The following is a 27541-nucleotide window of genomic DNA, read 5'->3' on the forward strand; positions in this document are numbered from 1 at the left end:
TTGCTGTTTGAATAAAGCAGCTCTATTTCAGCACCATAACATTTTATTAAACTACACTATCAAAATCACATTGATGGCAGGGAGAACATCGCTATCGGTGCATATTTTGTGTACTAAGACTGTATCCATAGCATCCAGCACTTGCTGAGGAAAAAGGACACTGAATCCTTCATATCCAAAGAGACAGTAAAAACTTCTACAAAAATCAGGGCAGTTAGGAGCTAGTTAATAGAGATCAAAGAGAAACACTTCAAGTCAAATCAGTTAGGGAGGGTTATTTTTAAAAAGTTTACTTGTAACTGGTGTTCATTAACTTCCTCATCTGAAAGATGAAGATGCTGATAAACAGCAGGTTTTAAATAGCATCCGCCCTCCCTGCAACTGCCTGTTCACAAACCCACACAAATATTGTGTACTGCCCCTTCACTTGTGAACTGTGATGCACACACTTGAATACAACACCTTGAAGTGTACTACAGTTATAAAAACCTGATTCATCTTCTAGAACAAACAATAAAAAGTAGCAGAAATACATTCTATACAGAAGTAAAAAAAAAAAAATCAAAACCAAACAGTTGAGTTTCAGACAAATTATTAGAATACATCAGGTTGAATTTAAAAAGTCTTAACTTCTAACAGCTATATACCTATTTCTAGTCTCCCCAAGCCACTGCTATGCAACACACCACAGCAGCAGCTCCAACCTGCTTCCTGGCACAGGCGGGACAACCAGCAGCCTTTTGAAGCAAGCATCCTCCGGAGCAGGTCACGGCAGAAGTCTTCTCCTGTGACAAGCCTTCCGAAGGGCTGCAAGTAGAGGTTTATATGAAATAAGGCTATTTTCAGTCTTCGTGTGAAGACTCGTATTTCAGTAACGTTCGGAAGAGTGGAAACGCAGTAAAGCGGCTGGCTGTTCCACCCAGAAGAGGTCAGGCTCTTGGCAGAATAGCAGGTGGTGAGGATGGTTTGTGTTCAAGAGGAGAGGAACTATATACATCAGTCTGCAGTGCAACGGGGATCTCTGGTTTCAATTTCAAACACCATTCTTACGCCCAGCCAGCTGGGGATCTGCTTCACAGAGGTGTTTGGCAGCACATCAGCACTTCGGGTTGTCAGTAACACCCGTCCTTCCACGAGTCATCCTCGGTGGTCTGTGCTGACTGAAGAAACCTGGTTTAAGACACACACACACAAGAAGTCACTAACAGCTACAAGCAGCAGAGCCCCCAGCGACCTGCTGAGGTGCGCAGGGTGCAGCTTAGATGGAGCTTTGCAGCATCTGGCTTTGGACAACGTCAACATCTGCCCACCTTCGGTAAACAGCTGCAGTCACACGTGCACAGGCCATGCACCGCACCAGCAATTTCAGGCGGTTTAAACTGTCACCAGGGACATATTTATCCTGCTCTGCTAAGTTATTAATATTGTTGGACTCAGTTATGGGAAAAACCCACGAGAGAAATACTGTTTCCCTGCAAATATGACTAAACACATGAAAAATAATCAGGTTGTATGTAGAATACTCCTACAGATCAAGAGGTCAAAAGTTCCCTTTTGAATTTTTTTAATTAAGCAGATAACAATTTAATTTAAGGCCACACTGGGACATTGAAAGTCAACAAGTATTAATTGCTTATTAGTCTGATACTGAATCAACTTAACTTCCCTCAATCGTAAAAGTTTACGCTATCATTGTACTGCAAGCAGGTGTAAAAAAGTAGCTTTTGGCAATTTACCACACACAAAAAGCACAGCAGATGCCCTGGAACGGGAGAAGACCGCACTTTGCCACGATGGCGTAAAGCAGTCTGTGCATACAGTTGTTAACAACCATCTTGGAGGTTTTATTCTTTAGAAAAGAGATTAGATTTGTTCTAACTGAACAGCTCTTGCCTTAGACAGTCTACAGACTTCAGCTATCCACTGTCTAAATATTTAGGAAGCTAACTGTAAAAGCCAAAAGCTAGAAATACATGTCAAAAAGGAAGTCCAAAAACCCCATTAGTCTTTCTGATTAAGATGCAGCCCCTAAATCAGTTCAGACCTGTGCAACAAGAAAAAAATTGTGCTTTTTTGGAAACCACTACGTATGTTCTGCTTTCACCACTGAATACAGTTACTATAATGATACAGAATTGTGCTGAAGACAAGCCTTGTTAATTTGTCCTACTTTCCAAACCCTTCTAAAATCTTACTAGACCTTGGACAATGCCCACCTACAGTACTAAAGACTTAAGGAAGAAAGAAAAAAACCCAACCATCAAACTTATTTTACCAGTAACAAAGTAGGTCATCTGGGAAGATTATTCAATTAACAGCAAAGATAGGTTATTAGTCCTGTGGAAGAGTTTTTCCCCTCCCAAACCCAGATGTCCGTGCCAAATAACTACCTACCATAAAGTTAATTTCTTACAGAAGTAAGTTTGAGCCTGTGCCACTTCGTTTTCCTGGATAGTTAGCTTTGTTTAAAAAAGGCACTTCTTTTTTTTGAACAGATGTAATACTACACAGTGAAAAGGGGTATCTCGCCCAGAAGCCAATGAGTCCCAGCCTGCTGGTTCACACATACTTTAACAGAATTTAATTGTAGTGGTACTCAAAAGAACTGCAACCCTTTGCTTCTTGACTGGGGGCAAAGTACTTACATCTATGAATCTGCCAGCTAACCACCACCCTTTCTCTAAGCGTTTCCAACCATCACCCTACACCTAAAGTTACAATCGGTAGCTCTGACCCAACTCTACACCCATGCCACACTTTAAAGTCAGAGATGAACATGAATTCCATAAAAAAGTGTTTCTAACCTGTGAAATAAAGGCAGACATTCAAGTCTGCGAGGCTTGAAGTCTCACACTTACCTCCTGGACGGTGGCGGCGGCTTGTTCTTGGGCACCGAGATCCCTCCCACAGACGCGCGTGCTTTAACGGGTGAATTTTTTGCCACAGTGACCATATTACTGCTTCTGGTAGTGCAGCTGCTACTGGAAGACCCTGTATTAAGCGAAGACGCTGGTGGTTTTCGAACTCCGCTAACAGCACTTGTGTAACTGCCAGCTTTTACGGGCTGCCTGGGTGCCAACAGGGAGGTTGTGCAGGACCCGGCCTTCAGGGGCTGCCGCACCGTCAAGGGAGACTGCCCAGCGCCGGAGGAATACCGGAGCTTGCTGGGAGCCAGACCTAGAAACAGAGAACAAAGGGAAGAATAACCCAGCTGGCAACAGTATTTTAAGAATGCTTCAGCGTACACCCTGCGTCCAGGGGCCTCGCCTGGGTCAGGTGGGTCAGAGAGACCCGGCAGCGCCGGCACGGACCTGCTGACCGCTGCTGAGTTCTCGGGATGCGGCTGCTTGGCACCTGCAGATCCGACTCCAAGCTCCGACTGCTCCTTACAGACTCCAAAGCGCGAAGGCTGGTCCTGGCCAGGTTGGGCATGCTGTGGCGCATCTCCTCTGAAATCAAGAGCAAATTCTCTTTATTTCCTGCTTCTGGTAGCGACAGAGATGTCTAATGGTTTAGACTATCTCTTGAAAAGCATACGCACTTAAAAGGAGACAAGCGTGCAGCTCATTCTTAGCATCCATTAAATAACAGCGCTTTTAAAATGTATACACAAGAATTACTTTTATCGACGCCTATCCAAAGCTCACAAGCAGCTGACCTTCGCTGTTGGCGTACTTGAGCCGGTCTTGCATCGGACTTTGCACCGATCTCCTCGGGGGACGGATACGGGAAGTAGATGACCTGCCATAATCGGCACTGGAAGAAGGGGACTGACAGCGGGGCGAACTGAGCGGAGATGGGGAGTATCGGTGAGCGCTACGGTACGAGAGGGAACAATCGTAATCATCCTCATCCTCGAGGCTGTACGTGTCGAACTCCTGGTCGCTGTAGGTACCCCTTCGCAGAGAGTGAAGGGAGGCACTGGAACTGCGACGTGACACGGAAGCAGAGCTGGAGGCACAGTCCTGACGGAGGCCTGGGGATGGAGGGCAACGTGGCTCAAAGTCATCACACTTCAAAATAGAAATTCCACACCCAGTTACAACACAAATTCAGACGCAATGCTTTTACCAACGGTTCGTTTCACCTTGGAAGGAGAGTCAAGTTAATAACTCTCTTTACTGAAGACACAGCTTACAGAATCTCTAAACTGGAACAGCGTCACCTGGATCAGTACTGTTTAATTAGAGCAAAGAGTTAATATTCAAACTGACCTGAATTACTTCTTGTGTCACATACACAAGCAGCTGTGCCTGTGGACTACATATTGCCACACAAGCACTGTTAGGTTAACTAGGTGTAGGAGTCAAATTTACAGTTGTTTTTAGTGCAATTAATTATGCACCCACCAGCATTTCAACAGGTTGAAACACAGATTTGAACTTTGTCCCCCACATGAAAAAAACACACCTGCTTTTTATTGACATCTACAGTGCACCTGTCGGGTTTACTTACAAGTCCTCCCCCAAATTAAGCCTTTATTTAAGTCTTCCTGCCTAACAAAATACAAACAACTTCTTATCAAGAACTACTTTAGCAAGCTGGTTCTAGAGACTTCTGAGAAAGGCATCAGTTACAGTTCTGAAAAATCCTCTTCTCAGTGCAAGGATTAAAAACAAGCATGCCCTGCTCTTCTCCCTTCACAGCGCCAATACAAAGAGCTTCCATCATTCCCAGCTTTTCATATTTCACTGGAAACTTTGTAATGTTTCCTTGATATTTTTAAAGAAGTATTCAAAAAGCATAACAAAATACTCAAGTTTAGAAAGACAAAAAGCAGCTACTTGCTTTATTCACATCAATACAACTTTTCCTGAGCTGCAATAAAAGTGACATGTCTTTTAGGTCCTATATTCCAATTCCTAGATCACAGTATTTTTTAAGTTTATAAGGGCACAGTCCTAAAGGCAAATAGATGTTCCCCAAAAGAAAAACAGAACTTCATTCTCCATTTCCTGTAAATCAAATTAATGATTCATTTGCACAGAAAAACAGATCCAACCACTTTGTTCCACCCTGATCTTCAATTAGGACCTCATCCAAGTCACACTGAAGTTAACAGCAAGTTCACCTGTGATTTGACAGGGACTTTTTACAAGGGCATGCATCGATAGGGCAAAGGGCAACGGGCAACGCCTTTATATTGAAAGAGGGTTGATTTAGATAAGATACAAGGAAGAAATTCTTCACCGTGGGGGTGGTGAGACACTGGCCCAGGCTGCCCAGAGCAGCTGTGGGTGCCCCATCCCTGGCAGTGCCCAAGGCCAGGCTGGACGGGGCTGGGAGCAGCCTGGGCTGGGGGGAGGTGTCCCTGGCCACGGCAGGGGGCTGGAACTAGGTGGTCTTTAAGGTCCCTTCCAACTGCATCAGGGCCCTGAAATCCCCACACACTGGGACACAAACTTGTTCTATGCTTGTTAAATTTGCAGAGCTGTCTCTGAGCACTTTACCAGAACAAAAGTTGAATTGTAATTTCAGCTCTTTCAGTTCTAGTACCCTTGAACTCTTGGTTTTTACTCAACACAGCAGTGAAATACTCCTTGCATCTTCTGTGAAATAGCTTATAAAACTCAGTCCTCTAGACAGCTTCCAATACGATTTCAGGCTGCAGTTAGGTGTCTGCTCAGAAAAATAAAATTTACAAGCAAAAAAAATAATTGTGCTGGATTATTTTTTCAGCTGGATGAGTTCCCCAAGCCAACACACAGCGCAGGCACACAGCTGGCTGTGTTTGCTCAGGTGAGGGGACAGCAGCCAGGCAGGCAACTCCGAGCTGCTGCTGTTTAAACTGCCACTATTATGAAACAGTTACTCATGAAACTTCACCTGTACCACGGAGAAAACTGGGGCTGGAATATTTTTGAGTATTAAAGGGTGCTTACGTATTTAACGAGGTGGGGGGGTGGATAAGAATTTCAAGGCTATCCTCTGCTTTAAGAAGTGTGATCTTGAGAACGTTATACAACCTCTACGTTTAAGTGGCAGTTTGGCTCTAGATTACTAAAGGAAGCCCTGGCGAACCACAAACATTTCAAATGATGTATTAGATTTTTTCGGTTGTTGGGGAAAGGGGGAAGAGAAGAACAGTTGGAATCCATCTCCGTTTCTCTACGATTCTAAAACTGTAACACAAAGAAAGGAGATCACCGTCACGTACTTTCTTCCTGAAGGCGAGCCATAACCTGGACGTCAGTCAAGTCCTGCAGTTTATATCCCATAGAGATGGAGTCGTCGGACGTACTCAGCTCACTGTCCACAGACGACTGAGAGCTCAGTGCAGAATGCATGCTCAGATAACCTTCAGGAGGGAAGAGGAGGAAGGAACAGAAAAAGCATTCAGACCGCCACATACAGAACAAGAACGAGCAGCAGAGTTTATCCCAGTAATAAAATCAGTGCAGTTGTGAAGGTGAGGCATGGTCGCTAGAAATAATTAAGAAATTAGAAATTGAGAACCTAACGCTCAGTATTTTAACCTGCAGCTTTCAGGAGGCAGAGTGTCTGTGGGGAACAAACTGTGGACTTCTGTCAAGAAGGTGGCAAAGAGACGCTTGGCCGTTTTGAGCTTCGAAACATCACTGGTATTATTTCTGCCCATTTTGAGAAAGGGGCAACTACTGATATGAAGCAGCAAAGTTACACAAAGTGCTTGCTAGGGTGTTGGTAAGCAGTCACAGGAGTAAAAGGATCCAAATGGCTTTCAGAGTACAGCATCTCAAAAATCAGACATGCAATCTGCTTATGCAAAGTAGTTTACGCTAGGCTGCCTCCTCCCCGTCCCTGAGGTTCATCCTTCTCCCCCTGCTGTCATCATAAACCAAACCTTCTCCTACAGGGAAGGACATAGCTTGTTCATGCAACAGGTCATAAAAAACAGACTGGAAGGATCTTCCCACCAGGAAAGTTTTTCTGTAAGTCAACCATTAGGAAGAAAATTTTCCTTTTGAAGAATAATAGTAAAAATATCATCATAATCACCATCAAGTGCAAACTTTTACATGTTAGCACTTTTTCTTAAGCAAGTCAGTATTTTCCATGGCATGAGAGTACAACAACTTGCTACTGAAATCAGGAGATGAGAACAAGCCATGTAACTTTGGGGTTATACTGGTTCTCGTCCTTCAGATGTGGGAGGCTCATAAGTAGCCCTTACACACAGAAATGTGGCACCACAACTGCCTTCAGTTCTCCTCAGACAGCTCTCCTCTGGGCATCTGGGATGACCGTTTCTGCAGGAAGGCTGAGCATCACTTAGCAGGTAGCTCACCCGTGCCTGCAGACAGCAGGCAGGGGCAGGCAGTGGTAGAATCCTGCTACCATCCATCAGTGTTAATTCTGGCTGGGGGTGGTACCTTTGAGAGCGAGCATACCTCCATCGTTCTGTTCTCATTTTATAACTACCATACTGCTTTGTATATAAAAAAAAAAATAATCCAACCAATCACAGCAATAACAACAACAAAAAATTGCTAGAAAAAAATCTGGAAGCACAGAAGAATTATTGAATGTAAAACCTCTATACAGCACGTGCTTATCTATGCCACACGTTACAAAATACCATAATATGCTCCTCACGTAACTAACCCTTGAACACAGACATGTAGGGCTACATAACTTACGAGCTACTTTAGGAGACAGTACATCATTACTTTAAATCAATTCCAAGGCAAGGCTGCAATTAGTACTATATAGATTTAGATCCACAGAAAAATAATTACAAAACACAATCTGACAGAAGATCGGCTAAAGCCAGTAGATATGCAAAAGCGTAAGAGCACTTAATACCACTTCCAGCTAGAGTAGGCTTAAGAAACACAAATCCTGCCCAAGCAGGGATGCAGGATCATCACTCCATACAAAGCACGCAGGCTGCAGTACGCCAGGACCACCAAGGACACTGGTCGGCCTCCCAAAGCATCTACGCAATGTCATTCACCATTGACTCTCACTTTGGCCCACGCAGTTTTGCCTGCTGCGTTCTAAGAAGTCTTCACGGCAGTGCCCCTACTGAATAATTCTCAACAATGATGTCAGGAATAAAACATTTCGTCTGCTCTCAGCAAAACATCTAAAAACCATTGCTGAGCAACCCTTTCAAACAGTGGTTAATTCCGCCATCAGGCAGGAAAACGCAGCAGGTCCCCAGTGTTATTTCTTGAACCAGCTTTGAAGAACAGTAACTGACGACACTGAAAACACACATTGGAAGTCCAGGTGTAAAACAAATTTCTTCCATGGACATTGAGCAAATTGCTTTGTATCAGCCAGCCTTAAATTCCTCCTTCAAAAAGGCATGGTCTTTCCAGTTTCAGGATGCTTACAGACAACAGTGACAGAAGTGTGACTGTAGTGTAAGGAGCACGTCTGTGTGTGTTACACAAATACCCCAGGTTGAGACACCCCAGCATTAAGACTGCACTGCTGTATAACATAATCCCATTCCTTTCCTTCTGGTGTCAGGAAAACACACTGTAAGCAGCTGAAATAAAGCCAACATGTAGAGATTGCACCTGCAGGATGTAGTATAATGAATCAGTGCAGGTTTCCTGCTGTAACTGACATCATCTTTAATACCAAAAGCATTATTTTTAATGCAGCTGTATCCAGAATACAGCTTTGTGAAAAGCAAGGCTCCCAATTCAATTCTGTGTTTTTAGTTTGGTTGTTGCATTTCAAATTGCAGGCCTATTTAAAAACATTCAAGGAGGGGAAGAAAAACAGTCATAGTCTTTCATCAGCAAAAACTGCTGTGGCTCAACTTTGCAAGCTGAACTGATTATGGTTTTTATTATAGAAACCTCAAAATATACCACATCTGGACTTCTTAAAAGGTGGTGGTGGTGGGGGGGTCCGTTTAGTTTTTAAGGGAAGTTAATGTTTAACATTTTTCATCTGAACTGTAGGAAAGCTCCATTTTTCTTAGAAATAAAATTAGATTTGAGTCAATCAAGTTGACAATGAACTTTAAACTCACGTTAGAGCCTACACAATTCACAAGGGTAGAGCCACCAAACATGATGAAGTGAACTATCACGTATAATCCTACACAGGCCAAGCCTGTTCTGTACTTGGCTTTTTATTTGGTACCCTTGGCAGCTTCAGCAGATTTGCAGAGTCTAGAAAATGCACAGTCACTTTGGTTTTACACAGCAGTAACTTGTTTCTGTGCAAAAAGGGGGTTAGACATCTGGATTGCCAGCCAACCTCATATTAAGAACAAGAAATTGATTTAGAGGTTTTTCCCTACAGAATTCAGCTTGCAAAAATAACCAGTCCTTTTGTTTGAAAAACAGAGATAAGCGTTAATTTCTATTTACAGCAGAAAACCAGCAGATCTTAAAAGCATACCTGCAGCTGTGAAAACATCCATATGCAACCCTTTTTATTTTTTCTTAAATAAAAAAAAGAAAAGGTTCACTTAACATCAAGTTTCAAGCCAGAAGCTGTTAAAGATGCTCTGTTTTTAAACATGCAAACTGGGATATAGCAATTTCCACCAAACCAAACAAACAAATGAAGACTCCTTGGATAGTAGAGCCAAGAGGCAAAGCATTTGTACTAGGAAACTGAGCATGAAATGCATCAAGGATAAACAAAGCTCCTGGAAGAGCCTACAGGGGCTCCTTAGGCAGCGGTATAAATGCAAAGGCAGACTTGAGGCCAAGCCGTCAGGAGAAGCTTCATTATCATACTTACAAATACAGGCTTCTAACAAGAATTTTGTGTAAGTTGCCTCTAAGGTAGGAAATCTTACTCCAAACACAATTAAGTCTGGTGGAAAGCTTTTGTAATGCTGTGTTTAGCTGCCCACTAGGCCAATTTAAGGGCTTATCCTGTAGACTGCGCCTTTTATTTTCACAAACTTGAAACAAACCTCACAGCTCAAGTCAGAAAACTGAATCCAAGTAACTGTATAAAGTTAACACCTACATACGATTAAAAGCAGTATTTTCTTTGCCCCAACAGCTGTTTTCTAAGTCACTTGAAATTAGTACCATTTATAAATATGTAAAGTTATAAACACAAAACCATGAAATAACTACAAGACATTTAGAATGCAAGGAGGTTTCCTCCCACGCAACAGATGAAACCTGGGTCAGTAAGTGAGCAAATTGAGAGGAGAAAAACCCCATGGTGGGGACTTGCATCTCTTGAAAACTTGGAATTCCCTGTGTCAATTAGTAAATACTCCTTGCATTTTAAACACTACAGGTTTGCAGTGCTCTACTGACATGCCATACCTGAGCTGCCACAGGTTAGTAGTGCTTTGTTAGTCGATTTGAGATGCCCGGGAGAGTTTAGTGCATTGCTACAGGAGCCTGTCTCTGTATTCAAATTATGTGCGCTTGGTGATGCCAATGGACTGCAATACAGGTTTTTCCATCTACTGGCTAGAAGGAAAAATACAGAAAAGCCATAAAGGTTATCAAATTGTTTTTAAAAATAAAGAGCATAAGATAAAGAAAGGCATCAGATCAAACAAGATTAAATATTGTATGTAAGATTTACTTCACATAAGACATCTTGACAGTGTCACTTGCAAGATGTAGAAAGCAAAGCAGCGCCTGTTCCCTTGCTCACTCTCCCCCTTTAACTTCTTTTGTCACTTCTGAAGAATTCCAAGAATAACCACTGACAAGCTAGGTTTTAAGGAAGCCATACATTTCCCAAAGTTTCAGTGCTGGCCTTCAAAGACTGTTTTCATAAATATCTGTCACCTCTATACCCCATCGTCATTTTAAACTCCTCCACTGAAGTTTATGCATGTGTTACTCTGAATTTTTAATGATGGAATCAAAACAGCATTAAACCACAAAAGCTATGCCTTTAGATTAAAAGGAGAGCAAACACATATACAAAACAACTGTTCCGAAATACTTATCCAGCACACAGACTCGCATACAAGTTAGGGAAACAATCAAAATAAGCCAGGTAGCAAAACCTCGTGCATCCATGCTTACTGAAGCTGGCAATAAGCAGCTACAACACTACGGAAATGTCTCTGTGATCTACATGCATTCAAGGGGCTGCTGAATTGCCCACCAAACCATTACCACTGAGAAAACAGTAGCTCAGAAAATAATAAAGATTCATTACATAGTTTTTTTTATTTCCCACCCAAACATAAGACTATTTTAGTTAAAAAGGAGAGAGAGTACAAATGAAGTCTGAGACATTTCAGACAGGAAGCAAAGAGTTAATCAAATGGATCTTCGTTCAAATTTTTAAGCAAAGGTGGTTTATAAAAGTAAATTGTTTGTTCTCAAACTACACTCAGTTATCTCAGATCAGGAATTTCAAGGCTAAACTCAAAATAAGCCTGATTACAAACAGAGCCAAAACACTGTTAGTATGTAAACTTCAAAAAACAAAGCAAAACAGTGGCCTCTCAGACTTCAAATCAGCAAAGGCAAATTACTGGTCACACTGGAAACAAAATTATTGCATTCACACAGAAGATAAAGCCAGCCAATTTGAAACCCAGGCAGACAACAACTTTTGTACCAAACTGGAGGTTGTATTTTCAGCAGTTAAGAACATCACTGAACTTCAAAACATTAATTCGCTCAGAAACTTCACTTTTTTCAAACACCGCTAACCACAGCTTTTGTGTTCAGATGTGCGGTGAGTCACACGAGATAGATGAGGCTGCAACATGGTGCTCAGTAATGAGTTTTTAGAATTAAATAAAACTAGTCATCCCTCCAGCTGCAGGGTAAATCACAGTTGTCGACATGGGAAAGCTGCATGATCTAGCAAGCTATACAAAATAGAGAAGGATTACTTATTCACTTTCAAAGCCCTCAGTGTCTTGGCTATCAGCAATTCAGTCCATCTTACATACAAATGCGGAGTACATTTTAAAAGACAAAGGCAGGATATCCACCAGACATTCCAGGTGATGTACTACAGGTGTGTACAAACAGAATAACCTTCACGGTTTTGTAATGAAGTAAAGTGTGTGCCTATTCTAACAGCCCTTACAGCAGTGAAGGTGAACACGGGATTGATCCTTCTGTGCTCTGAGAAAGGAAAAAAAAAAAACGCAAACCTATGACACCAGGACACTGACTGTGATGGTGGTACACGAGTACTGAACAGGATGCTCCACGGTGTTTTTGTTTCAGGCAGGTGAAGTAAGGGATTTTCCCTCAGTGGTTAAATAACACCGCTAAAAGCCACCATACGAAGTGCTTTCAGGGGATGGTAAAACTGGAAGATACACTAGGTTTCCAAGTGACACTACTTCTTCAAGTTACAGATTTTAATGTGTCATTATTTTAAGCTTTGAGCATCAGACAACTATTTATCCGGGTAATACCAACGGTAACATATGGCAGGAGTAATCACCATTAGAAACACTCAACAGCACTAGAACTTCTTACACAGAAAACAGCTGCAATAATAGTTCCATGTGATTCTCTCCCCCACTCCTCAGAAGCACATTTTTTCCTTTATGTATTTTTACATTACAGGTGTTTAAATACTAAAAAAATGATAAAATAAAATCAAAAGCCTGAAAACACCAAAATGTATTTTAATATTTAGGCTCTGAACATATTGAAAACCCAAAAAGCAAGGTGGTCAGTTTGGCAATTAATTTGAAATGCCTGTATTTGCAGCTTAACATACAGGCAAGAAAAAAAAAAATAAAAAAAATCACAGCTCTGTTTTGTCTATTACTTGCAATCAGCATGATTTTCTTAATGTTTACAGAATGAACTCTTACCTTCACCAGCTGAGGCATTATCGATCAAAATGGAAAGCAGGGGTTTTATACAATTTTATACAATAATAAACGCTGCTGTACAAACATGCCCCCAGAGCAAACATCTGAAGCCTATCTCCGCAGATGCTCTCCACTGCGGCAACCACAAACTTCACATCTCCTTTGCTTTACTGCTCCTCAGTAACGCGGAGTACACGAGCAGAATGAAAAGACACTTGTAGAAGCAATGCTTATAGTTTACGTACCTTGATCAAGTCTGTTTATAAGAGTTCGGCAGGCTGCTTCTGTCTCGGGACTGGGATTATCCAGCACCTGGCGGCACCATTTTAAAGGCGAGTCCGTTTTCTGATCTGTAATAGATTTTCTCGGGGACACATAGAGCCTTTGCAAGGATTGAAAGGAGACAGTAAAAAAAATGCTCATTAACTCAAAGCACACAGCCACTAACGTAGCGTTTACCAAAGTATACCTAACGGTAAGCAATAGAAAAGGTATCCAAATTAAAAACAGGATGGAAAAATACAAATTGTATACTATGAGTCAGAAACAAAACTTACTATCACAATAGTAAAATTCACTTAAAGATGGCTTCACAGAGAAGTACGCTGCCACTGCAAGGCCAGGTTCAAGCCTGGGCTGCTGCAATACTACTAAACGTTAAGTCGTTGGTTTATCACCATCACCTGTCACCACTGCCCTTCCCTCCACTCCCCCTCAAAAAACCCATCTCATGACACAGACAGGAGGTGTTGTAACTTGAGATTCAAGGTGATCTACTTTCAGAAGTCTAACTGTTGTTATTAATTTTTTTTTTTTGTTAAAAACCTCACGGCTCTGGATGTTCCCCTGTATTGCACAGCAGGCAACGGCCGGCTGCTATCTCCTAACAGCAGCTCTCCAAGACACTGAATGAATAGCAAGAACTCTATCACAGACTTCAGGGATAAACCATTTAACTGGAAGATTTAGAAAATTTCAAACAGTTAGGAAGTATGACTATGCTACCTTTCCTTCTTTTTTATTGTAATGTTGGGTAAGTTCTCCTGAAGCCTAAGCTTCTGACAGTTCTAATACCCTTAGCACTGTTCTGCATATACATACAGGATTAGCCCTATGTATAGACAGATATAATCATCTTACAGTGTTGGATTATTTACAACTGATCTTGTTTAAAGCAGCATCTTAACCTTTATTGCGTTAAGTAGAAAATGTTTCTGAAGAAAAGTCAAAAGGGCGTAGGAGCCAGACTGAAAAGCAACTCCAGTATTTTACTTACATATCCCACATTTCCATTTTTACAGTCAAAAAATCCCAACAAAAAAAGCACCTTATGTTTTAACAGTTTTGCTATTTAGCAACAAACTTAAAACTTTTGTGAGGAAGGGGAAAAAAAAAATAATCTGTATTGTCTACATACAGAAGTTAAGCAGTTTTTAATTCTTACATGTCACTGAGAAAAGAACACCCTCACATAGAGGGCATCGAGATCTCCATTCATAGCCCAAGGCAGGCAGGAGGAGAAACGTGAAGTGCCATCGTTAACAGAACCTGCCTGCAGAGACAATAAATTTCCTGCATATAATAACAGGTACCTTACTTTAACATTAGAGTTCCAGCTAAGTAATCTTCATATGCATGTGCCAATATATATGTACGGTGCTATGAATGCATTGCTACAAAAAGATATTTAATACAGCATTCTGCTGAAGTCATTCAGGGGCTCATGAACAGGATTCACAGGTAGGAAAGGAAGCTCTGCGATGATGACCTCAGGGACCTGCACCTGTGCAGTTTCTGGAAGAGTCTGTGAGGTGATTACCTCTGAATTCACTAAAAAAATCAGAGAGGAGGTTTGTGAAAGCCAATGGTTTTGATCTTGTGAGCAGGCCTGTGAAATTCTTCAACCTCAGTTTCGAAATACTGAACTTGTCCACAATGTAATTTCTTAAAATTACATGGTAGAATTATGAAGAAAACTTCTAGGTCTTTGCAGTTCTTAGATACCGAATGCCTTTCTGGAAGGGAAATGCTTTGAGACTGGATTGGGGGAGATGGATATGCAGGAGCCTGACGGGTTCAGCTGCCACCTGCGGACACCAAGGCTCGGTCCCCGGGCCACCCTTCGCACAGCCAGCACAGCTGCTACCTCTCTGCATCGAGAAAATTCACATACACAGGTTCATAATCTCCTGTGAGTTCCTCCATGTACACAATCCCACAACTGCTATTTTTCTTCCACTGCCACCCTCCTCTCAAGCAGCAATCCCTTACTCCTTCACCTCGCAAACTGCTCGGAGGTGACAAAGAACTCTCTTGGTCACCAGCAAACTGGCTACAGCCACACTCAATTTGCACTACTCCCAACAGCTGTCCTCACACTGATGGATACATAATATTTCACCTTCATCAGTGCAAAATCCAGTATTTGAGCATAAAATGATCATGAGGATGGCTTTAAGATTTAAAGGAATGTCGACGTGCACTTCAGTTGCACCCTGCTCTCTCTTCTAGCAATAAACCGACTCTCCTGCAGCAAGATACATCAAGTCTTTCTGCTCCAGTTACTCATTCCCACACAGACATCTCATATACAATTCATAACTCCTTTCCACAACAAAACTAATCCAAGTCATCAGCTGTTTTAGTAATTATCCCATTAATTTCTGAAAAACACTCATGTTTCAAAGATACAGAAACACACTATGGGACTCTTTGTTGCCAAGTGTCCTACCCATGAAAGTAATGTTTGGCCAAGAAAAAAACATATAAACAACGGGAATATTTAAGATACCGTGGTGGCATCTATTGTCTCTCTAACAAATTACCCTGTCTCCTGGTCAGGATGAGTATGGAAACAATCACTCCACAAGCTGTACTGATGCAAAAGCTGTCCTGGCCTCCCACGCTTGGCAATTTGGGGCTATTGGATTGAGCAGCTCTGTACGCAACAGCTCTCAAAGTAACCTTTTCCAGTGGAGCCATCTAATCCCTTTTTTGAATCTGTATCTGCTTTCAGCACCCACAGCACTCTACTGCAATGAGTCCCACCACGCACCAATGCGCAGGGTGAAGAACCACCTCCATTCCCCTGCTCTGAAATGACCTGACACGTCGTCAAATTTACTCTTGATATTGCTGGTTCTTGGAGCATGGGATACAGGTGAAGGGTAACTGTTCTCTCCTGCCTCCTGACATGCCACTCATGACTTTACAGATCTTAATAATATTCCCGCCCCTGGCCAGACCCATCTTTTTCAAGGAGCAGAGATTCAGTCTCTTTGGTCACATCTCACACAGAAGCTTTTTCATACCAAGCTTTACACAAAACCACATGCAAATGAAAAAAAACAAAAACCCAAACACAAACGAAAGTTAATTTGCTATTGACAAAATAAATGCTGAGAAACATGAACACAAATACTCCTGAATCTGCAATTGTTATCTTTTATGAAAGACCCCACAAGCACATCTTGCTGCGTTTCTGCATGGATAAATGAGCATTACAGCCACTCAGATCCAATAAAACAGAGAAAGCAAAGTGCCCTCTCTCTGGATTCATTTTACAGTTCAGACCAAAAAAAGCAGCAATAAAACCATCAAACAAAAAAAAGAGGCCAACAGCCTCCTTAGGGCAGGTCACGCTGTTCTTCATGTATTTTAGGTTAAGGGAGACAATCCTGCTCCACTTCAGGAAACAGTTGTCCTGCCCAGCTCCTCCCGTGCTGCTAATCACGTCTCTACGCAGGACGGTGTCAGCTGGAAGGAGACCCCTGTCCGACTGCTCCAACCATTCCCACGCGGAGCTCGGCTCCCGCTTCCCCGGCTGTCCGAGCCCTCTCCAGCCCTGCAGCTAACGAGTCTGTTGGCAAGAGGTGGCCTCGTCATTCCACCAAACTCAATTAAGCAAGCACAACTCAATTTTTCAGAGCACCAACAGGCAGCTTACAGAAGTGGTGAATTCTGGCTTGGTCTCACAGCGGCAGGTTTACTGTTCTCCTTTTTGAGCAGCTTCGGGGAAGGGTTCGACACACCGCCCAAAACACTGCCACAGCTGCTTCTGGAGCACTCACACCATCAGCCGGTGAACTGAAACCAGCAGTCCCACAAATCGGAGTGAAGATTTTTCCGGACATGCTTTTAGGAACCAAAAGTCACCTTTTGCTAGCGGCTCCCCCCACGCCGCGCTCCCCCGCCAGCCGCCGCGGCACGACTGCCATGGCCGCAGAGGGCAGGCCCACGCGCCGCCGCCGTCCAGCTGAGCCTGAGCAGGCCTCGGCTGAAAGTCTTTCGTGACAAGCTCTGCTCACTGCTCTGTTTCTGCTTGTCTTTGAATTTTATTTCTGGTAGTTTTTTCCTCTAAGGCTGTTGGATTTGTCAGGTTAATTTAATCCAACAAGCACTGGAAGAAAAGGTACCGGGGCGTACCATTAGGCGCGTGTACGACTGCCAGTTTAGGAGTCAGCCAAAGTCTTTTGGTTTTAACAAACACCCGATTACCGAGAAAGCTTTACTTTGCATTTTGTTCCTGCAACTCAGCAGTTTGGGTGTAAAGCAGGCTCTGTTTAAATGGCAAAAAGTTGTGCTTTGAATGTTTTCTTTTGTCAAATTGCAAATGACAATTAGAAGTTATCTAGATAGGTACAAGGCCTAATACAAAATTCAGAAGGTAAACATTTGGGAATATATTCTCAATTTGATGTACTGGGGTTTTGCTGCATAACTTATTAAATGTGAACAAGATTTCCTTCAGCTTCTGTGAGGAAACCCCTCGATAAAACATCTTTAGTTTCTGCTTACTAGTATATGTGTTTCCCCCCTATGAAGTATTTTATGAACTGCACCTCTGGTAAGAACCAAGTAGTTTGAGTTGTGCAGCAAGCACAAAGTGAGATTTTTTTTTTTTTCCTTCTATTAGAATGTAGCCACTCAAAAATAAATTTGTGGGATTCTTTCCATTTTATACTGACATATTCCAATGCACTAACAGCAGAGCATCTTCTAGAAAGAGTATTTTTCTTTTGGGGTCAATGTCACAGGAGGACTTACGGCAGTTAATAGCCACTCTTGTTCGATTTTTGAAAATACTGCTTTAAACAAAAAGCCCCAAGAATCTAGAAAATACCATGACAATTTTCCCAACTCACACGCTGTACCGAAAAACAAGCACCTTCACAACCCAGTGACACATCAGATGAGTTGTAAGAGTGCAAGCCAGTACTGCCTGAGAATTTAGGGTCCTAGTCACGCGGAATATGCACTAGTAAATCTCTAGATCGTAAGAAAATTCAAGCTGCAGAAAGCTCTGTAACTAGTACATCAGTAAATTAAACCGAAAGTAAAACGAACCTCTGTTTTTAAGACATACGCTCGGCTTATTAATCATCTTCCACAGCACGTAGCCCTGGCAGCTACACCAGTACTGGAAATGGCAGACATCACACTCATTTTCAAACCTTTGAGTTATACACACCAACGCAAGGAGAAAGAGTCCTGAGGTAGCTAAATATGTTTAGAACAATTTAGCTTTATAAGATACACCTCCAGAAAGTGCCAAGAAGGCCACTAAATTCTTCTATAAAGTGTGTACCTCAAACAGATAATGCATTCATTTTCCTCTCCTTTATGTATCAGACTTCAGAGAGTTATGTTCAGATTTATTACTGTGCTTATGTTGCTCTAATCTCAAATCTAGACACTATTTAACGTTAAACAGAAATACCAATAATGACAATATAGTGTTGTGGAAAGCAACAGTGAAACAGTCATGTCTGGGTCTTGAAGGGACAGAAATATAACAGGAAAAAAGACAAAAATCCTGTGGAAAACACTCCACACAAAAAACGTTATAGTATTAGCCCAAGTAGAAGTTTGAGCCTTCATTCCCAAGTAACACAAATTGGGAAGAGAAAAAAAAAATTATCCTGCAAAACCCAGAAGGGGCATCACTTCCTCATGTCTCTCTCGTGGCTGATCCTGTTGAACAAAATAGCAAAAATCTAGTCACTAAGTCACAGAGAAGCTCTAAACATCACATTAGCTTGATCTCCTGACGCAGCCTGCAGTCTGCGGGATGATCAAAAGGCACCTTGTGGAACAACTTAAGAGCCCCATTATACGTACGCTGCGCAAGGATGCTGAGCAGCGTCGGCAGCAGGCTTGCTGCAGCAAGATAAAAAGGCTTCCCCCGCCACTCTGGCAGTGCCACCGAGCAGGGAATTACCGTGCCCACACCTCATCCTACAGAAAGAGCCGGGAGCCAATACCTCAAGCACTTCACTAAGAGCTCAGTCATTTCAAGCCTCCACCGTCAAAAGCAATTGAACCTGAAAGGTCATATTTTGCACACAAGCATCAGAGAAGCAGGTAGATTTTTCCTTTCAGATTACTCCGGCACTGGCAATTACTGGCAACGAAGCCTGCTGATAGCAATGCTATCGTAGAGCTGCACAGACGGGGTTCTGAAGGAGCTCGTCTACCCAGAGATTGTGCACAGCCAGCCAGACACTACACGGAGCATTGTCACCGCTGAGGGCAGCTAGCACAAACAGATAACGCGCTATTCAAACAATCTAGGCAGTCAGGAAATGTTTTTGATAAGTCATCTGTACATTATTTAATGCAACAGAGCTGACATCCATTGTTAAAAATACCTTTAGAAGGTTTTCGTAAGATGACCTGCCTAAGAAACCAAGACCTCGCAGATTACTGTTTCCAAGTCATGTAGAGTCTCAACAGCAAGGAAAAACTGCAGGCAAACTGCGACGTGGCCTGCGGAAATGTGTGAATTGATTATATAGAGAGTAGGGAGTTAAAAGTTCTCCCCCAAATTAAGAGGCACAAGATGCTATATTTTTCATGATATTGGTATAATTACCTGACTTCTGTGCAGAAGCACATCCTCATTTGGTGGAACTTCTCCATAATTTTTTTTTCCTATCGCTGATGGTACAAGCGGCTGGCTAACAAGGGTGACACCCTGCAGTGATGTTGAATTAAACACCTTAAGACATTAATATAGGTGGCCACTGGACACAGGGCTAAGGCTGAAAACATACACTCCCAGGAAGCTCCTGAACAGTAATTTGACCAAACCATGCTCCTTCTTCCTGCAAAGACTATTTCAAGGGCACCCTCCTTGCTGTGTTGAACCCCTGGATTCAAGCAGGAGGCAACACAACGCTAAGGTGAAGGCAGCACAGCCTGTTTTCTGTTGAAAGACAGGCTTTTGGGAATGAAAACTGTGCAAGGCGTGGATGTAGCAGCAACACAGGGATTCCCCCTGAGTGACACAGATTCCGTCTCCTCCTCACCCCACAAGAAACCAGGACCACCTCAGGCTGAGTTGACTGGTACATTCATGTACGCACCCATCGTATGTTACATTTTCTTCTAAAAGGAACGCAGCAACGTAAAGACAAGGTTCTGTTACATGGATGTGCTTGATTGTTATGGTGTGATTTGTTGTTTCTTTACAAAAAAAAAAAAAAGCAGAAGAACATACAGAAAAGCTTACCTGAAGCCCTGTGTTAAACTGCTGGCAGTTTTGCCACTGGGATCAAGATCTTAAGCAACAGCAGCAGCAATACTGGGGAGACACGTACAAAGGCCTCTTTCCTTCCGTCAAGGAGAAAACCTGAAGTTGTTCAAGGTGAGGCATGGACAGAGAGTTTGGTACTCAGTCCATCAAAGGAGACGGAGGCAAAAATAGTTTAATTCAGTAAAAGAGTACTGAAAAAATGTAAGGCTTTTCACTTCTGCCACTTCTTTCTCTCTCTTTCATCCAATGACACATGAATAAGAACAATTTATAGTTCAGAGGGAGTTGGAATATGAATCGTTTCATCATCATTCCAAGTCAAAATTCTCTCTCCCGAGTCTTAGCAGGAAAAATAACTCATACTTGGCAAAACACCAAACAAGTAGCACGGGAATGCATAACAAAATGATGAACACAAATCACTGCACAAAGAACAATAAACTAAATGCACAGAAAGCCACAACTCAGTTCTCATGCAGGGGGAGTACCTAACAATGACAAACACTAAGGAAGACAGACAAGGTGATGCTAATGCAGGTGGTACCTTCGCCCCCTCTGCACAGGTAACTGCCTTTCTACAAACAGCTCGGGAGCTGGTCTGCACAGCACCGGTGCAAGGGAGAGAACTGGTCACCAGCAGTGGGCAAACAGCGCTCACGTTTAAGTTAAGCATCACACTGAACTCGACAGCACAGAAAGCAAACTTTCACTTGACTGGCTCTCAAGGATATTTACGATTTCAAACAGCTACTTGAGAAAGTGACCTAAGAAAGAAAGTCAAGGGGCAGACACCAAAGCAGGACAGAGTTACAGCTACGGCGTGTGACGCCACACCTCACGTTTCACAGGCGTTCAGGATTTGCCGTGTCGCTTTGAAAAACAAAACCTTAGACCACACATATCTTGCCGAAGCCAAGGGAAGCCGCACAGAAACGCTTGCAAGTTTGATCCAAATAAAGCCAATCATTTCAAAACGGGGCAGAAACAGAGTCCATCTGCACCTGCAGGGAGCAGTAACAAACCCTCCCACCCACTCCTGGTGCTTCCACCCTCCCCGGGCAGTGGGTTCTGCTGTGGCGGCCTCAGCTCAAGTGGCACAAACCCACAGGGCAGACTCAGTGGGAGGCTTCAGCTGCTAAGGAGTCATGGGGTGTAAGCAAATACCACGATAGAAATTACCCTGAAGTTTGGACCTGTTCTTGAAACCAGAATGTCCTGAAGCCCTGACAACCAAAGCCTCTCTTATGGACAGCTTTCTGCTCCCCACCCTGTTTTCAACACTTCCATACTTTAAAAACAATGCAAAGAGGTCTTAGTATGCTCTAAGGTACAAACCATCATCCCCTCTACTAGGTAATATTAAAGAAAACCAAAAGGATATTTGTTTTTCTGGGCTGTTAAAACGTATCAGTTCAGCAGTGACAGGAAAAAACAAGGCCACTGTGAATTTCTCAGAAATCACAAAAAAAATCCTAAGTATCAAAGTACACATGATCGCTTCCAATATTAGATTGGTTTTTTCCTTATGTGTAACATTAAAAAACAGATTGCAAATGTAACAATATAGTAAGCTATTTGCTTTTACTAATACACCGCTCAACACATTAGATATTACTTCCATCTGGTACTTACATCCACTTAGTTACATCCAGTACAAAATTCCCCCCAATCAGCAAAGCTACCTTATTAAAGCTGATCCTAAATCCATAAGCATTAAGGGGGTTTTGTTGGTTTGTTGTGTTTTTTTTAATACCCCCCCAACTACTTTTTTTCTGGTTATTGCTGATAGGAATGCATGAATATCTGCACAGACAGTACACGAGACACATGCTTATGAAGACAATTTTGGATAATACCCTAAATCCTAATATCCTGGCAATAAGCACAGCCATGCACTACTGACTGTACATATATTATTTGTTCCCCACTTTGTGTAGCAGAAGAGCTCTAGAACAAGAAGCCATTGCAAAAGCCACTTCTTGTTTTACCGGGTTTGTTTGACAACAGGAAAATGAAACAGACAGAAGCAATGCAACATGATCAAAGGTAATTTATGATAATAGTACCTGCACAAGTGCTCCATAATATCACCATTATTTTAAGCTCCTTGGGGTACCTCTTTTTACTATGCTAACCTATTATCAACCAAATTTGACAAGACGACAGAGGTATTAAAACCATGAAGAACCTACAAGTTATACTGAGAGGGGTACCTGGTAAAGAAGAACAAACGTATTAGCCACCAGCTCAGGGAAAGATTAATAAACCGAGCTGCTGGTGCAGAATCTCTCCTGATTGCATCGGACAGTAGTCACTGTCCGTGTAAATCTCAGACTCTGCCTGGTTTCTTTACCAAGTCAATATAGTTTGAAGAATCTCTCACGTCACAGGTTATATAAACATGAATATAAAACTAGCTGTTTTCATCGACATGGAAATAATGAAGCCTGTCTTCCAAATTCAACTGGTTAAATATATTCCCTTTTTTTTTTTTCCTCTTTCCTTCCTTTTTACCCTTTCCCCCCCCCTTTTTTTTTTTCAGTGATCAAGTTAGAACCAGTATTTGCTGTTTAAAAAAAAAGCTTGGGGGGAAAAAAATCATGTTTTTAATATAACCTTGTATTTAGACTTGAGTTGATGTTATTACATGAGCTCCATTCCATTAACAAAACTTCACCATCACTTCTAACAGCTAATGAATTTTTAGAGTTTAAGACGTGTTTTGTATTCAGCAACCATTCTGCAATGCTGTCTTTGCTACTAGATTAGCTACACAGTTTTGAAACACAATTTGCAGATCCCAGAGGCTACCCTACAAAGTCTTAAAGTTAAGACCGCTAGGTAAAAATCTCAAATCACAGCTATTGCATGAGCTGGAATTAGCCTCAAACTTTAACTAGCTTTGGAAGGGCAAGGGAAATTAGAACTTGTTTTATAAATCAGCAGATTAAACAAGGCTGCTGGTGAAGTGGAGAGTGCTACCAAGAAAGGTCAGTTAAGGATTACATCATTGATCTGTTTCAGTTCAGTTCCCTAAACAAAAGAAACAGGTTAACTGCAAAGAAACAATATTCAGGAAGTGGCAATGATTTGTCAACTTTAGATACTAGCAAACCCCACAAATTCCAGACGGTTTAAGGTCTCTGTTTTACAAAATGCATATTTAAATACAGTATTTGACAGCTACGCACAAAGTTTTAAACCTCCATTACTCATTCATCTGCACGCATTTTACATAAACAGGGAAAGGAAGTTTTCTGTGCTTGCTACAGCAGCGTCAGGAAGAAAGGAGGAAAGAAAAGCCTTACGCTGATTTTTTAATAAAATAATGCTCTGGCTCAATGGTCTTAAAAATAAGAATAGCTGATAATGAGAAGTGCACTCCTGCTGTTAAAAATCAAAACACTGTACAAAACGAGTTCCTATACTTTATACCCTTAAAAATTATTGCACACTTAAACACAGAAACTCCCAAGCAGCACAAGCTCCACGTATTACCGAAGGTTTGAAATACATACCAGCTATCTTCTTCTTCAGTGCAATTTTCAAGTTCTAACACCTTCACTTCGTCCAGATCTGCATTATTCGAAAGACTTTCTACATCTCCGCATTTTGCATTGGGATGTTGTTCATTTATTGTAACCGAGGAATCAATACCCACAATGACCAAGTTCCCCACACGCTCTGTGCTATTACTTGTATCTGTACGTGAAGAACATCTAACGTTATCGTCTGTCTTCATCTCCACCTTACACACACTGGAAGACAACTCCTCAGCAGCACTGATGAGACTATATTGCATTTGGGCATCTATGTCTTTTTTTAAGCAGTTGTTCTCTCCTTCCTCTTTTCTTATTTTGCTTAATTGGTTGTGCAGATCTGCCATTATTTGCAATTCTTGCTTCTCAGTTATCGCATTGATGCTATTATTAATTTCCATCCCATTAAGACCAGAGCCATGGTTATCCACACCAGTATGGATCTCGCTCTGCATGTTTGTCCCAAGCATGCTCCTGCTACTCTTCGTTCTCGGGTGCTGATTCTCGATCTCCAGCCTCCTCACCAGCTCCCGCAGCTTTCGCACCTCCGCTAGCTCGGGGCCAACCTCCTCGGAGGCCGGCTCTGTGTCAGGGCCCATGGCTGAGCTCTCCGTTGAGTCTCGTCCTAAGTCAGGCTCTAGAGAATGATCCTGCTGGATGACCGGGGCATTTCCAGGCACTACCATCATCCAGAAAGCACAGTTTCACTGCAAGACATGAAAAACACATAAAAGCTCCACAAAGACACACAGTATTTTAAGCAAACTGGAATTAAACACCAAAAATTCTGACTGTTACAGGCATAAAGTAATTATGCTGGGGTACAAGGTGACTAAATTTAATCAAAATCTATTGAAAAAGAACAACTGAAATGAGTATGAAACATTTCCACACACACAAATTACTCATTTTAAACAGCTAGGATGTGCCACTCTTATGGTGCAAATTAGACTGTATAAAAAGAAGCTGATTTAATCATGCACAATAGTTTAGTTTCCATCTGTTTACAAACAAAATACAGGAGAAAAGCACTGATTGAGCAAAGTCAGGAAACATAATTAGCAAGGTGCTGACGTCAGACAATGACAGCATTAAGAAAATGGTAAAAACATCCTTTGTTTGTTACCAGGTTTATCCTGGCAAAGCAGAAAAAAAACCTTGAAAACATTTCTGTATCAACTTATACCAAAGACTAACAACAAGAACTGCAGTTACTGTGGTACATGAAAATAAACGTGACTAATGTCTTTACTGGCATATTTTCCTGTTACAACTGAAAAGAGAGAGGCACACTCTCTGATGCAAACACAGCGAAAAACAGGAAAATTAAATGTGTCACACCATGGATTACAGATTGCAGTAAGTTTTGTAGAATGAAGCCACCTCTCTGCTTTTCTTGTCTTAAGCACTACGACTTGGCAGTGCTGGGTTAGCAGTTGGAATCTATGACCTTAAAGGTTTTTTCCAACCTAAAACGATTCTGTGATTCTATTCGTCCGGTGGTTGTGTTGACCAAGGAAGAGCATGCAGAGCACCATCACTCCGGCAGCTTTAAACAGCACAGACATTCAGGCTTCCCAAAAGCCACATAATAACACTGGTGCCTTTAACATACAGTTTTACAGCACTTACAAAATAACAAGCAAACTCTAGTTTTTCCCTACTAGTGATTTACATGAGCTTTCATGTTCAACGCGTGCATTCATTTCTGAATTGACTCTTCATTGAAAAGCCCCTAATATGACATTAACGTTCCACAGAGCAAGTAAGATGGATTCCCCTAAAAAAATTATAAAGCCAATTTTGCAGGAGGGCAAACTGACAGACAGAAGAAGGGAGTTAGATGATGCAGCCAATTCAGAGATTAAAATATTTGATGCAAGCACTGCAAGTGCATTTGAATCCTGTTTTTTTGTGGCTGTAGATGTTCTCCCCCCACCCACCCCCTCCTTCACCGTCTGAAAATTTCTCCTGTTTTTAAGGGTTGACGGCCAGCAGGTAGAGGAAACCATGACAACTGGGTGCCACACAAAGTACACAAAGCCAGCAAGATTAGAAATACCCCTCCCCCCAAACGCACCTTAGCATCTCCTAATTGCTTCGCTACGGTAGCCAAGCACATTTCCTAAAAAATACAGGTTTGGTTTGGTTCTTTTACTTGATGCTTTGGTTTGTTTTGCTCCTCCACATGCAAGATGAAAACGTTAGGCTTACAGCTGAACTAGTACCGAACACAGGCAGCACTTACGAGGAGCAGTAAGCGAACAGAGCTGGCTGCCTCGCGCCTCCACCGCAGCGTTCCAAGCCGTGCCTGCAAGGAGCATTGCTGAAGTCACCTTGGCTTGGGGAAAAGAAATTTTAATTCGTAGTTACCGAGAACCCGTTCCCACTGGCGTGCCCCCTCCTGCCGTGCATCCGCACTCCCGCGAAACCAGCCCGCATCCCGGCGGGACGAGCGGGATCCCCGAAGATGCTTCCAAGCCACGGCCGCGCCAGCGGGACGGCCGGCCCGGCTGCCCAGGGACAAGGGGGCCCCGCGGGGGCCAGGGCGACGAGGCCATCACCGAAACCCCCTCGGCCGAGGGGCAGCGAACGCTCCATCCCCCGCGGGGGAAGCCGGGTTGGGGCCGGTCGGGCTTTTCCCACGAGGAGCGAGTGGCAAAGGCACCGGGTGAAGCAGCGGGGGCGCGGGGGGGACCGCGAGGCGGCAAAACTTAACGTCACCGTGTAACGGGCGGCGTGGCGGGGGGTGAAACACGGGCCGGGGGGTGGGGAGGGCAGCCGCGTTTCCAGCCCCCACCGTGCCCGAGACAAGCGGGACCTTCTCAGGGACATCCGGGTGCTCGCGGGCAGGTCAGCAGCCCCCGCACCGCGGCCGCCCCCCGGCCCGGCCCCGCCGCCCGGACAGCGCCCGGGGCCGGTCCCCGCGGGCAGAGCCGGGGCAGCGCGGGGAGCGGCGGCTGCCGGCACCGGGCGCCGCGGGGAGGAGGCAGCGGCCCGTTGGGAGCCCCACGGGCGGGGGATCCTGCGTGAGGCGCGCCCGGGCGGGGACGCAGCCGGAGCCGGAGCCGGGCAGGGGGTCGGGTGCGGCCAGGCCACCCCCAGCCCATCCCACCCCACCCCTCCCTCACACGGTACCTGCGGCGGCCGCCGGTGGGAGCCCGGTGGGTGTGTGGGGGCGGCCGCCCAGCTCCTCCGCCTCCTCCGCCACCGCCGCCTTTCTCCGGCCGCCCGGGCACACGGCGGGAGGGAGCCGCCGCCGCGCGCGCGCAGCCGTTGGGGGGGGTGGGAGGAGGGGGAGGGGGAGGGGGAGGGGGGCTCTGCGCCTGCGCGGCGGCGGCGGGGCGCGGGGAGGCGAGCGCGGCCCGGCCCGGCCCCCCGCTGCCCCCCGCCCCGCCCGGCCCGGCCCGGCCCGGCCCGGCCCCCCGCCCCGCCCGGCCCGGCCCGGCCCGGCCCGGCCCCCCCGGCCCGCGGGGCGGTCAGCCTGGGGCAGAGCGCTGGCGGGCAGGGCCCGGTGGGCGAGGGGGAGGGGTCGCTGTCCCGGCGCACACGGTCAGCCCGGCCCGGCCCGCCCCGCCACCAGCCTGGCGTCTCCTGGGGACGCGCTGCCAACAGGCGACAGTGACGGACATCGTCTTCTTTCACACCCTCCTCCAAAATGGGAGGGGGGGGGGAGGGCGACACCCAACCCCCTCCGGCAGCTTCTCGGGGCCGTCCCGGTGGGTTCCCGCGGGC

At 44.0% G+C, this 27541-nt stretch overlaps 1 protein-coding gene across 4 annotated transcripts; it reads right to left on the reverse strand.

Moving 5' to 3' along the window:
• On the reverse strand, positions 1-27072 carry LOC121097430 (SLAIN motif-containing protein-like). 4 transcript variants are annotated; one of them, XM_040614436.1, is made up of 10 exons: positions 26945-27072; positions 26055-26147; positions 23786-24513; positions 12976-13112; positions 10242-10391; positions 6158-6298; positions 3659-3976; positions 3312-3449; positions 2859-3177; positions 1-1170 (listed from the first exon to the last, which is right to left on the reverse strand). In XM_040614436.1, exons 3-10 carry the CDS (start codon positions 24493-24495, stop codon positions 1113-1115), a joined length of 1971 nt encoding a protein of 656 aa, XP_040470370.1. In that variant the 5' UTR covers positions 24496-24513; positions 26055-26147; positions 26945-27072; the 3' UTR covers positions 1-1112. The 4 variants fall into 4 exon arrangements, with proteins under 4 accessions (XP_040470370.1, XP_040470371.1, XP_040470373.1 ...); XM_040614437.1 differs by having other exon boundaries at positions 26055-26117; positions 26945-27059; XM_040614439.1 differs by lacking the exon at positions 10242-10391.
• Positions 27073-27541: the final 469 nt, after the last annotated feature.

The sequence above is a fragment of the Falco naumanni genome, chromosome 14 (assembly GCF_017639655.2).
Source record: "Falco naumanni isolate bFalNau1 chromosome 14, bFalNau1.pat, whole genome shotgun sequence".
Taxonomy (NCBI): domain Eukaryota; kingdom Metazoa; phylum Chordata; class Aves; order Falconiformes; family Falconidae; genus Falco; species Falco naumanni.